Genomic DNA, 12,011 nt, shown 5'->3' with positions numbered 1-12,011 from the left:
AGTCAGCATTTCTTCCAGAGGGGGCAAGGGAATGAGTCTTGGCCACCAGCACACACTGATGAAGAAACACCAAGTCATCACCTCCCAATGGGTACAAACCTTTGTCCTTCTTCAAAGGAGCAGAAGAAGGGGCATGTGTACTCTCTTTATCAAGTATGCCGTCTTTCCCATAGCCAAAGATTTGCCAATTACGGAAACTTCTCTATATTCTGAAGAGGTTACTTGCCTCTGAGTAATCTTTTAAGAGAAAATTCGACTTTCATCTGTTTCCAAATGAAGCTTGCAGAGAAACTTTTGATATTGCCCAGGTGCATTAAATGGGCAACATGCAGCATCTGTCAGAAGCAGTGTTGCATAGTTGCTTTGAATATCAGAATAAGCAGAGGCATGCAGCAGTGGACGACGTCAGGGGACAGAGGTACTGCTGCCATTTCCTTCTGGTTTAAGCCATCAATCACCTCAGCCTTTTGCATGTGGCTGGATTTCCTTGGCAACAAGATAAACCACCACTGAGGGTTTTGTGTTGGGGCAAATCCAAATTTTAGCAAAATCTAATTATTTTAAAATCATGAAATAGATGCATAACGTGCATAGCAGTAGGTGTTCCTTTAGTTCCGCTGGCCTCATGCATCCATTGGCAAGGCCTTAATGCACAGAAGCACCATGATGTTTATTTTCCATCACACATATTGAGCCCTTCCTCTCAATTTGAAAGAATGGATGGGGTATATTTTCAATTATTTAACTCATCCCCCAAACTATCCTACACATCATAATATGTGCATAATAATAGTTTTGCCTTAACCAATCCATATTAGTTTGGTGTGAAACATCACCATAATAACACTGTAAACCTTAACTATTTTTTTCCACAAAGACAATTCTTTGCTTAGAGAAGCACAAAAAAAAAAAAAAAAAGAAAGAAAACAAAGAGAAAGTAAATGGGGTCTAGTTCTAATTTAGCTAAGAGTGGGAAAGAGATGTGACAATAATCTTAAAGGGTATAAATTTAAGAAAATATGCTGAAGCTGGGAGTCTTGATCTTGGCCTAAACAAATATTTATGACTTTCAACTTGAGTCATGTGTTTTCTTAAAATAACAAGTTCACATATATCTCATGAGCATAGATACAAGTTATGGAATTAAAACAAGATTGGTGGCATTATTGAGAATTGAGATGCTTTTTTGAGAGTCAACCTTGCAATCCATTTGCCAAACACTTGAGGGGAACTTTGATGAACTAAAACCAAATATTATCTAGAACAACAATGTGTATAGTTAAGAAGAGTACTCTGAAAGCCCATATCAAGGTCACTTATGTTGTTAGCACTCCAACAAGTAAAACTGCACATTTAGAAGGTGAGGGACAAAAGTGAAAGCTAATGTTTACATATTATTCCAATGATCACATATATTCCCAGAAAGGTACTGCTATATGCTTAAATGTTCTCATTCGTCAAATCCTCATGGCTCTATGAGGTGCTTCTCTAGTGATCTCCACTTTACAAAACCCAAAAGTACAGTGTTCACAGAAAGGCTTGCTCTCATGCTCATGTTTCGGAAATTCCCTTTATGTAAATAGGTAAATATAATACAAACATATAATGTATGTAAATACGCAGTATAATATGTGTAAATATACAATATACAAATACATAAATATATGTGAGAGAAATGTCCTGATATGTAATCCTATAACCTAGAGATTTTCAGCAGGCACAAATATTTTTTTCAAGAAGTTAATTGTTGAGTGCAATAAGATTGCTGTTCTTAACCGCATGATAAACCAAAATATACACCTTATTAATAACAACTCACATACTTTGTCCTTTTATCAATTCTTATTAAATACCATTTTAATGATCACCTGTGGGTACTGTAAGACGCTGAACTACTTCTAAATCAAGTGACAAAACTGAAATATAGTCATAGAATTTTAGAAGGGTTATGTTTACTGGATTCTATTTTTTATTTTTTTAAAAGATTATTTGACAGAGAGAGAGAGAGAGAGAGTACAAGCAGGGGGGAGCAGCAGGCAGAGGGAGAGGGAGAACCAGGCTCCCTGCTAAGCAGAGAGCCCGACTTGGGGCTCAATCTCAGACCCTGAGATCATGACCTGAGCTGAAGACAGATGCTTCACTAAGTGACCACCTAGGTGCCCCTGTTTACTGGATTCTAATGATCTCATTTGGTCAATCCACATGTTTTAATTAGATATCCTTTTAGTCACTTATTTAGCACATGTATATTGGGATTGCCTGGGGTATTAGCCCTCTGAGAGGCCCTGCACCACCATCCTTGGTTAGCACTTTTGCTACCATGCTGGACAATGGAAACTTTATCTTGAGAGGCAGTGTGCTGTTAATAAGAATTCTAACCTGTGACCAGCTCCCGGATCTCCAGGTCGGTGGTCTTGCGGAGTAACCTCACCAGCGCTGGGATGCCACCGCAGTTTTTCAGGGCAATTTTGTTATCATCGTTGGCCTTCCCATACACCAAGTTTCTCAAGGCTCCACAGGCACTACGGTGGACTTCTGTCATCCGATGATCCAGCAGGTCCACCAGGAGCTGGATGCCTCCTTGTCTCCTTATCTGTAAGAGCACAGGGAACATCTTTTGCTTTAGAGAGTAAGCTTTCACTATTTAGACCAAACAGGTTTTTCATATGAAGCAGTTGCTACAATTAATTTCACTGAGCTGAATTAAATCACACAAAGGAAAAAGAGAACAAACAGGTGTTCTTAGATTCTATTGCATTTTCTTGCTTTAATATCCTACTGATAAAATTCCAAACATAACCTCTTTTCAAGTTATAGATTTTGGAAAGGTGATTTTAACTTCATAATGGATGTCATGGACATTTCTCTCTCTAAAAATATGGCACATACAGCATGAAGCAGATGGAGGAGCAAAAGAAGTTTCTCACTCTTGAGACTTATTAAATTTAACCACTGTCTTAAAGGGCTGTCGGATTGATATACAAAATATTAAAGTTATGCTTAATCAGAACATTCTCCCAACGTTTTAAAGAAACCAGAATGAAAAGCCTGAAGAATTAGGATTTTCATCTAAGAAGCCCTAAAAGATAAGAAGTCACAAAAAGAGCTAGTGAAAACACTAAGACCAATGCATGTTATGCTTAACTCAGGTATTTGATTAATGACAAAATCATGTTAATTTTGATGTTCCTTCTACCTAAGATAGTTTTGATTTTTTTAAATAAATAAATGGAAAAAAAAAACCTTGTGAGATGTCTCTAGATGGGCCTTCTCCTGCTGTCCTTACTTTTTAGACCAATTTTTAAATTAAAATGGAAAACAAATAGGCTGCTTAACATGCAGACCATTTCATGGAGTTCTCATCAGCAAAGCTGTATGTGAACACTTCTGCATTGATATGGGAAAAATAACAGGATTCATTCAGTAATACTGTCTTTCTTTTAACTTCAGAGTCCCTCAGGGATTGGGAAATTATGGTCTGTTTTGAATGGTTATAATTTGGCATTTTCCCTGCTTAGTTTTCTTTTCTTTTCTTTTTTTGAAATTTTATTTATTTATTCATAAGAGACAGGGAGAGAAGCAGAGACACAGGCAGAGGGAGAAGCAAGCTCCCCATGGGGAGCCCGATGTGGGACTCGATCCCAGGACCCTGGGATCACAACCTGAGCCAAAGGCAAACACTCACCACTGAGCCACCCAGGTGCCCTTCTGCTTAGTTTTCTTATCACAAAAAAACTCATCCCACAGATGTGCTAGACACATAGCTAAATTCTCACCATTTCAAGGTCTGAAAATTCGACTTTCTCTGTGAAGCTCCTCCAACCACACTACTGAACCATATCCCCTCCCTGAATCTAGTATTCTTCTTTTACCTGAATCCATTACAGAATTCTTCATATCCCTCATCATGTCCTAGCTTTTTATTGTGTTTATTGTCATTGACTGTCTGCTGGAATGTGTGTTCTTGGAGGACAGGTCTGTTTTTGTTCACTGATAGATCTCTATCCCCTCCCCAAGGCCAGTGCCAGTCACATAGCAGATACTGAACAAAAATTTGTTGAGTGAACGAGGAGGAAGACTGTATTACCTGTGATAGTAGTGTTTCTCAGATTCATTAGAACTTGGCTCTTGAAAACTGAGTAATCTTTTAAGAGAATATATTTAAGGAGAAAAACTCCTTTCTGGGCTCAGCTAGCAATCTCTCCAGGTGGCTACTGAAGCTCTTCCTATGCCAGCTTACAGATCAGATGAGGCCCTGCATCATTCACGTGAGATGGGCCATCTGAGAATTCAGAACATGCCTGTAGGAATTACTTTCATCCACCAACAAAATGAAAACAGAAAAAGCTGAAATTTGCATAGAACTCCTGGCCTCAAAATCCCTAATTTGGAGAACATGAATGAGAACAGGATCCTAAGAGAACAGGACCCATGAGAACAGGATGGAAAGGGAAGGACAGATACCTGGGACAGGGCTGCTGAGGAGGGCACTGACTTCTCTGAGGTGCCTGCATAGGCTACAGTGGTGAGTGCACCCAGGGAGAGTGGCCATGGGTGTTGTTGAATCCACTAAAAAAGTGAGAAAGAAGTAGAAAGCAACTTTTCCCCAACATGCAGTTTTATCAGTGCTTCTTGCTTGGCACCCAACTCAAGAGAGATGAAGTATGCATTCACTATATATGTATCCCATACACATATCTGGGTTATAACCACATTTGCATTATAAGAATGCTTCAGAAATGATTTTCCATTTGTACAGAAATTTAAACTATGAATTTTGTTTTCTCCAAGTGTATGTATTTGCATGTGTATGCTTTACTTTAAAAACATCTGGGTTTAATGTTCTTAATAATGATGAAACCATTAAAAAAAAGAGGCAATAAGGACACCTGGATGGCTCAGTGATTGAGTGTCTGCCTTCTGCTCAGGTCATGATTCCAGGGTCCTGGATTTGAGTCCCACATCAGGCTCCCCACAGAGAGCCTGCTTCTCCTGCCAATGTCTCTCTGCCTCTCTCTGTGCCTCTCATGAATAAATGAATAAAATCTTTAAAAAAACAAAAATAAAACAGAGGCAATAAAGCCATTTGTACAGTTAACTAATTGGTTATATATTGAAAGCAGATGTGTAGTAAATCTATCATCTTACCTGTATCTATATATTTAGCCATATTGTATATTATAATTAGTATTCCTAATTTATAACTTATTTCCCATTCATACAACTTAATGGATTAAGCTATTAAAATATTATTTCAAAGCATTAAAAGAAAAAAAATGAATTCAAAACAAATACAGAATCAATTCTTATTGCTACAATGTGAGCACAATGTTTTCAGTGACCCCTAATTAATGCCATATATCTAAATTTATAATGAAATCTTAAGGTTCATTTTAATCCATTTAGAGAAACACAATTAAGATGACAAGCTTTTTCATTTGCTCTTATTTTGGGGGGCATCACTGGGTCATATATATATAAAACACTTTTGTTTTCTTGGGTTGAATTTGTAAGAATCTGCGAATCCTAAAGCCAAACAGTCAGAATTGAGTTCACAGACATGAAATGTGATAGGCCCTTGGCTCTGCCTCCTGCTTCTGCCTACACCACCTAAAAGGATGAGGAGGGAAGGCGAGAAGTGGACTTCGGTTCTCTTGCAGGGTCTCTACCCATGGCAGGACTTATGGGTGCTGTGGATTGCTGTGGATGGATCAGGGTGCTGCTGTCCTCTGCACTTTACCTCTGCTTTGCTTTGCTCCTGGATCCTGCTCCCAGTAACTTCTCCTTCCACCCAACTCTTATTGTTTCTTCTTATAGCCAACCCTAAACTCTGAGAAGACTCCAAATGAACTCATGCTAAACATTAATAAAGTACAACTTCTCTTTGAGAAATGATCAGGGGAAACTCTTTTCTTTGAAATTACACCTTTACTTTCTCTCCCACTAACTGGCCAGCAATCTCTTTTCCATTTCTGCTCTCCATGGGGCACTGCACACCCAGCAGGAGGGGCCCTTGTTCTAGCCCACATGCTATCATTCCAGGCCAGTTCGCCCTCTTCCCTTTCTCCCTTCATCATTTTCAAACAGAATTCTTCAAAAGTGTATGTTTGATATTTATTACAACAGGACTAATAAGATGTAATATAATATATCTAATATATGTAAGATAGAACAAAATGAAATGCATAAGAACAACATCTGCTGTATGGTAGTAAGTTAGTAAATATTTATCAGACAAATGGAAGAATAGTGTGGTTGGTTGTCATGTTCATTTCCTTTTCCCCATTATTTTTACCACTTTAAAATAGGCCTTATTTTTATTTTTAAAAAAGATTTTATTTATTTATTTGAGAGAGAGCAAGAGAGGGAGAGAGATTGTGAGAGCAAGCACGAGTGAGGAAGAGATGGAGAGGGAGAAGCAGACGCCCTGCTGAGCAGGGAGCCCGATGCAGGACTCGATCCCAAGACCCTGAGATCATGACCCAAGCTGAGGGCAGATGCTTAACTGACTGGAGCTATCCAGGTGCCCCCCAAAATAGACCTTATTTTTAGAGGACTTTTCCATTCACAGCAAAAATGCACAAAAAGTACAGTGAATTCCCAGGTTCCATCTGCGCCCACCACACATACACAGCCTCTCCATTATCAAATGTACTGAGCAGTACATTGGTTACAAATGATGAACCTCCGCTGATACATCATAATGACCCCAAGTCCACAGATTACGTTACGGGTCATTCTCCATGTTGTGCATTCTCTGGGTCTTGAAAATCATATAATGACATGTTATCCACCATTATAGTATCATACAGGATAATTCCACTGCCCGAAAGTGCTCTGTGATCTACCTATTCATGCATTTAAGATTTCCTCATGTCTTTGATGGTGTGATAGCTCATTTCTTTTTAGTGTTGAATAATATTTCATTGTGTGGACATAGTACACTTTAGATATCCATTCATACTAAAGGACAGCATGTCACTTCTAAGTTTTCAGATCCTTTCGGTAAAAACCAAGGAGCACAATTGCTGGATTGTATAGTACAAGAATGTTTTTGTAAGAAACTGTCAAACAGTCTTCCAAGGTGGTTGTACCATTTTGCATTCTTACCAGAAATGAATGAGAATTCTTACTGCTCCACATCCTTGTCAGAATTGGGTGTTGTCAGTTTTTTGGATTTTGGCTATTCTCATAGTTTATAGTGGTATTTCAATGTGTTTCTCTCTCTTTTAAAACTGACTTGTGGGATCCCTGGGTGGCACAGCGGTTTGGCGCCTGCCTTTGGCCCAGGGCACGATCCTGGAGACCCGGGATCGAATCCCACGTCAGGCTCCCGGTGCATGGAGCCTGCTTCTCCCTCTGTCTGTGTCTCTGCCTCTCTCTCTCTCTCTCTCTCTCTCTCTCTATGACTTTCGTAAATAAAATAAAAAAAAAAGTAAAACTGACTTGTGATTCATTTACTTATATTAATACCAATGACTGAATAAAAACCATCAATGTTGAAATAAATATACGGAAAACAAAAGCTTGCATTAGATCTGGAATGAACAAGTTTCCTATCTGCTACCTTCCTGAACTTGATAGACTCAAGGAATGACCAGAAAGACCTTTTCAGACATAACTTGAGTAGACAGCCTTAAATTCAATTACTAAATGATACTTTGATATATAGTCCACTTTGGTCAGTCATTCCTATGTCAATAGCTCACGTTTATTTGTATGCTTTGCTGTAAACTTCAGGTATCTAGACTGAGAGAGTAATTTACAGGATGTAAGGAAGATGGAGGCTGATGAACCCCACAGCAGAAGAAATAAAAAGATAAACCAATCAAACAAAACAAAACTATGTCCTTCTGCCTGCCCTTTCAGGTTGTTTAGAGAGCGGGCATTGTCCAACCTGACGCAGTCTCTCAGGGACGAAGTCTGGGATCCATGTGCATGGAGTCAGTGCAGCTCACCCAGTTTGTATCAGGGAAAAGTGAAAATTGTCCACGCCTTTGCCACACAGTAACCCACTGTTTGCAAATGTTTTTACAATTTAAACTCTGGAACTGAAAGTATCTAAAAGTTATTCAAGAGTAAGATGCAATGGTTTACTTCCTTGAATTCTCATTACAAGGCAGTATATATATACAAGCATTTTAAATCAGGAAATGAACGGATGGGGAATTAAATATAAGAACATTGCAAAAAATGAGGCCTTGCCACATAGTGAACTTGTTACTCTTAACAGTATCTGCATTTGTTTAGAATAAAATATATTTACCAATGAATTAGCTATTATCATTAAATTGATATCAATATCAATGAATAATTTAGAACATATCCAATTACAGCAGTGTTTGCGAGCTCATGGCGCTCTTCATAAAATGATTGATGATGATGATGGATGGTGGGTTACAGAGTAGTTTAATAGGGAATAGAATTCCTCTTGGGGATGCCTATTTTCATTTAGAGAAACACTAGGAAAAGTTGCTTTGAGGATAGTGAGACCCTGAGGGCATTGGCTACAGGTGTTCTTGGCAAGAAGAGACTGCTCATCTACTCAGCCTCTGAACCTGGGAGGAATTTGGAACTGGGGGGAGGGCGAAGGAAGAGGCTAGAGTAGCCTTTTTAAAAACCTACTGGTGATGAAATAAGATCCTCAAACAGTTAAGCACCTGGGTTTCCATACTTCTCAAGGATCTACTTGGTTTTAACCAAAGTGGATATAACCTTGGGCTTCAGGTTTAGTGCTAATAGAAACTACGCTGGACTTCAACTCCAAGTAAACTTAAATAATGGACCACAGGATTCATAATATACAGTACCTCCTCTCACTTTAGATATGTATAAGCAATCAACTTGCAATGTCTGTGAAATGGTTTACAGAAAGCTGACTAAGAAGAGGTACATCAGGGGCACCTGGGTGGCTCAGTGGTTGAGCTCTACCTTTGGCCCAGGGCGTGGTCCCGGGGTCCTGGGATCGAGTCTTGCATCGGGCTCCCCACAGGGAGCCTGCTTCTCCCTCTGCCTGTGTCTCTCTGCCTTTCTCTTTGTACCTCTCATGAATAAAAAAATAAAATCTTTATTTTTTAAAATTTTATTTATTTATTTATTCAGAGAGAGAGAGGCAGAGACACAGGCAGAGGGAGAAGCAGACTCCATGCAGGGAGCCTGATGTGGGACTTGATCAGCCTGATGTGGGATTTGATCCCGGGTCTCCAGGATCACACCCCAGGCCGCAGGCGGCGCTAAACCGCCGTGCCACCGGAGCTGCCTTCCTTTTTTTTTTTTTTTTTTAAAGAGGCACTTTGGACTCAGTGATTTTAATAAATTTTTAATTAACAGTTGTTTAGTGGTGTTGGTTTAAACAGTAAAAAATAGCTATTGTTTTACATTCCCTATTAGTGCTTAAAAATTAAAGAATTTTCTCTGCTTAAAAAGCTACCAGAAGATACATAGTTTGTGAATCTGAAGCCAGACGCTGAACCAGAGGTAATTGAAACTCACTTTTCAATTGTAGTGTAGAAACTGCAAAGTTATCAGTTTGTAAAATACATATTTTACCTCACTGAATTCCACCCCTTGCCTGTAAAGGTAGTTAGCCAGTCAGTGTTTCCATAGAGTTTGAACTGATGCGTATACACGTAGAGCTGCCTTTGAGCAACACAGAAATACAACTGATGAAGGCCAAGGGCTTTTTTAGTCTTAAGGTAGAAGTTATTTTTGATAATTTTGAGAGAAAATATATCTCTATGATTGTGCAAAATGATCTACTTTCTCCATTCAATAGGTGAACCAAGATGGATTATGTTTCTTTTAAATTATGTGTTAGAGAGCAAGTATATTGCAGTGTTTGGAGGGGGTGCTGGCTTGGAGGCTGGAGCAGCAAGGTTCAAATCATTCTCCTGGTAAACCTGCGTCCCCTGAGGCAAGTTACCTAAGTGTCTGTAAAACATGAACAAAATGTGAGCCTCTCTCATGGGGTTGTTTTCAGGAGTAAATGAAACTTCAAATGTGAATTACTTAACAAAGAGCTCAACAAATATTATCTGTCAAGGAACTACCCATTGTATTAATTTGTTAAAGGATATTCTCAATTGACTTATTACTGGTCAATATATGAATTAACTTAATAATATAATGACATAGATGATTGAGTCAGTGAAAGGTATACAATTCAGAGTTATAGCTTCATAAATTTTATTTAGTGTGTCGTTTATTATCAAATAGATCATTAATCTCATCTAGTGTATAACTAATGAGTTTGAATAAGGAATATATTTATTCTAGAGTGAACTGTAGTCATTCTGTAATCATTTAAAAAATATGAGAGTGTGATGCATCAATATTGTACCCATAACATACTTTGCTAGATATATTTCCAAGGCAAATACAGTAGTTAATTAATCTGTATTTTTAAAAAGAACAGAAGTACAGTGGTTTTTCTTGTTGAGGTAAGTTAATTGACAAAAGGAAGCATTTAAAAATAATTTTGAGGTGATACTAGTTATTAGGAAAAAAAATATTTTTTCAAATACAGAGAGAATTAAGCAAAAAAGAAAGACCATGTTTTGATTTAACAAATGAGCTTCTAATGAACATATTTAAAAATGCAACTTGTAGCAATGATGTAACCAGTCACAAAAGATCTAATGGGTAACAAATTAAATGACTGAGAAGGTTCTAGACTTATGTAGACTTCCCAAGTGCTACTCATGTACCATGATGTAGGGTGTGCAGGGGTTTTGGCCTCATCTCTATCTGTGCCTAGCAGAAAGCTATTTTGTTTTTGAACATATGGAAAAGATGAAATAGTCTATGAATATGTTATTACTGTTGTTTGATTCTCCTTATTCTTCCCAGTGTAATCTCCATATTCCTAGAATCTTCATCACCCGTTCAGATATCCAAACCTTGTTGCTGGCACTGAGGACCATCACCAAGGCAACTGCCTATCCCTACAACAAAATGAACATCCTGAAGGATAATTCTGGACATTTTTTTCTTTTTTACTATCCTCAACTTTGGAGAAGTGGCTGACACTGTATTAGTTATGGATTGGTAATAGGTTCCTGTCCATAAATCTGCTTAAAGAAAACCATTTCTCACGAACATCTCTGAAACAATCTATTTTATGGTAATTCAACATTTCCACTTCTCAGCACCCTCATGATCCCATTCTTTAAAGAAATAAAGGAAAGAAGGGGAAAGACCTTTATTTTAGTCTGAATGTTAATCATGATCGCACATAGTAATGAATTTTACAGGACACTTAAAAAAAATAACCTGAAAATCACCAAACATTACATTTCCCAGAGTCCTTGGCCTTTTCCATCTCTCCTTTTGCTATGTGATCAAGAACAGTGAACTTTTCTAAACATCTTCCTGTCTCAGAATGAAATACAGTCAGTTTACACGGATGAACATCAGGATCTTGTATTGAGAATCTTGCTGCCCACCCATGAAGCCAGCACGGAGGCCAAAGAGTCTCCGAACTGTGATCTGCAGGTCAAGGCTGACACTCTGCATCAACTCAACTCAGTTCTCATAACTGCTGAGTACCAAAGGCAAGCTCCCACATTCCTTTTCAAGAGCACCCAGGAAAGGCCCCCACTTTTCTTTTTTTTAACAAGAAAGAATTTCAAGCGAGTCCACAAGTTACTTTTCTGAAGACCCCACTCAGACACACTCACCATGTTCCAAATAAGTCTCATGGTTTTTACTATCTGGCATAATGTTTGGGCTGTCCTTGTAGTTACAGAATACAACATCACAGAGCAGTGGCAATCACAGAGAATGCCTGCAGTAAGTCTCCTTTACTATGTGCCAAATGGAACTCAATCAACATATTTGTGAATGACAAAGCTAAATCTATATATTGTTCAGCATCTCAAAGAGAATTTTAGATAAACACACACAAATTCTGAAAATGCAAACCTTATGAGGCAGGTATATGACTTTGCTGCTTGGAAATCATTAAAATATCTAAGAATGTAAATATAAGAAACTCATGTATATTACCCCCA

The 12,011-nt window shown here is 38.3% G+C and overlaps 1 protein-coding gene across 2 annotated transcripts in view; it reads right to left on the bottom strand.

Moving 5' to 3' along the window:
• The window catches only part of CTNND2 (catenin delta 2), a 918,117-nt gene that overhangs the window by 212,370 nt on the left and 693,736 nt on the right, over window positions 1–12,011 (bottom strand). For both annotated transcript variants that reach the window (XM_055308537.1, XM_055308538.1), the window contains exon 11: window positions 2,380–2,593. In XM_055308537.1, the coding sequence (XP_055164512.1) occupies window positions 2,380–2,593 (214 nt within the window). The remainder of the gene's footprint in view (window positions 1–2,379; window positions 2,594–12,011) is intronic.

The sequence above is a fragment of the Nyctereutes procyonoides genome, unplaced genomic scaffold (assembly GCF_905146905.1).
Source record: "Nyctereutes procyonoides isolate TBG_1078 unplaced genomic scaffold, NYPRO_anot_genome, whole genome shotgun sequence".
In the NCBI taxonomy this organism is placed as follows: Eukaryota; Metazoa; Chordata; class Mammalia; order Carnivora; family Canidae; genus Nyctereutes; species Nyctereutes procyonoides.
The sequence above is the reverse complement of the archived record's forward strand: the minus strand, read 5'-3'. Positions and strand labels throughout refer to the sequence as shown.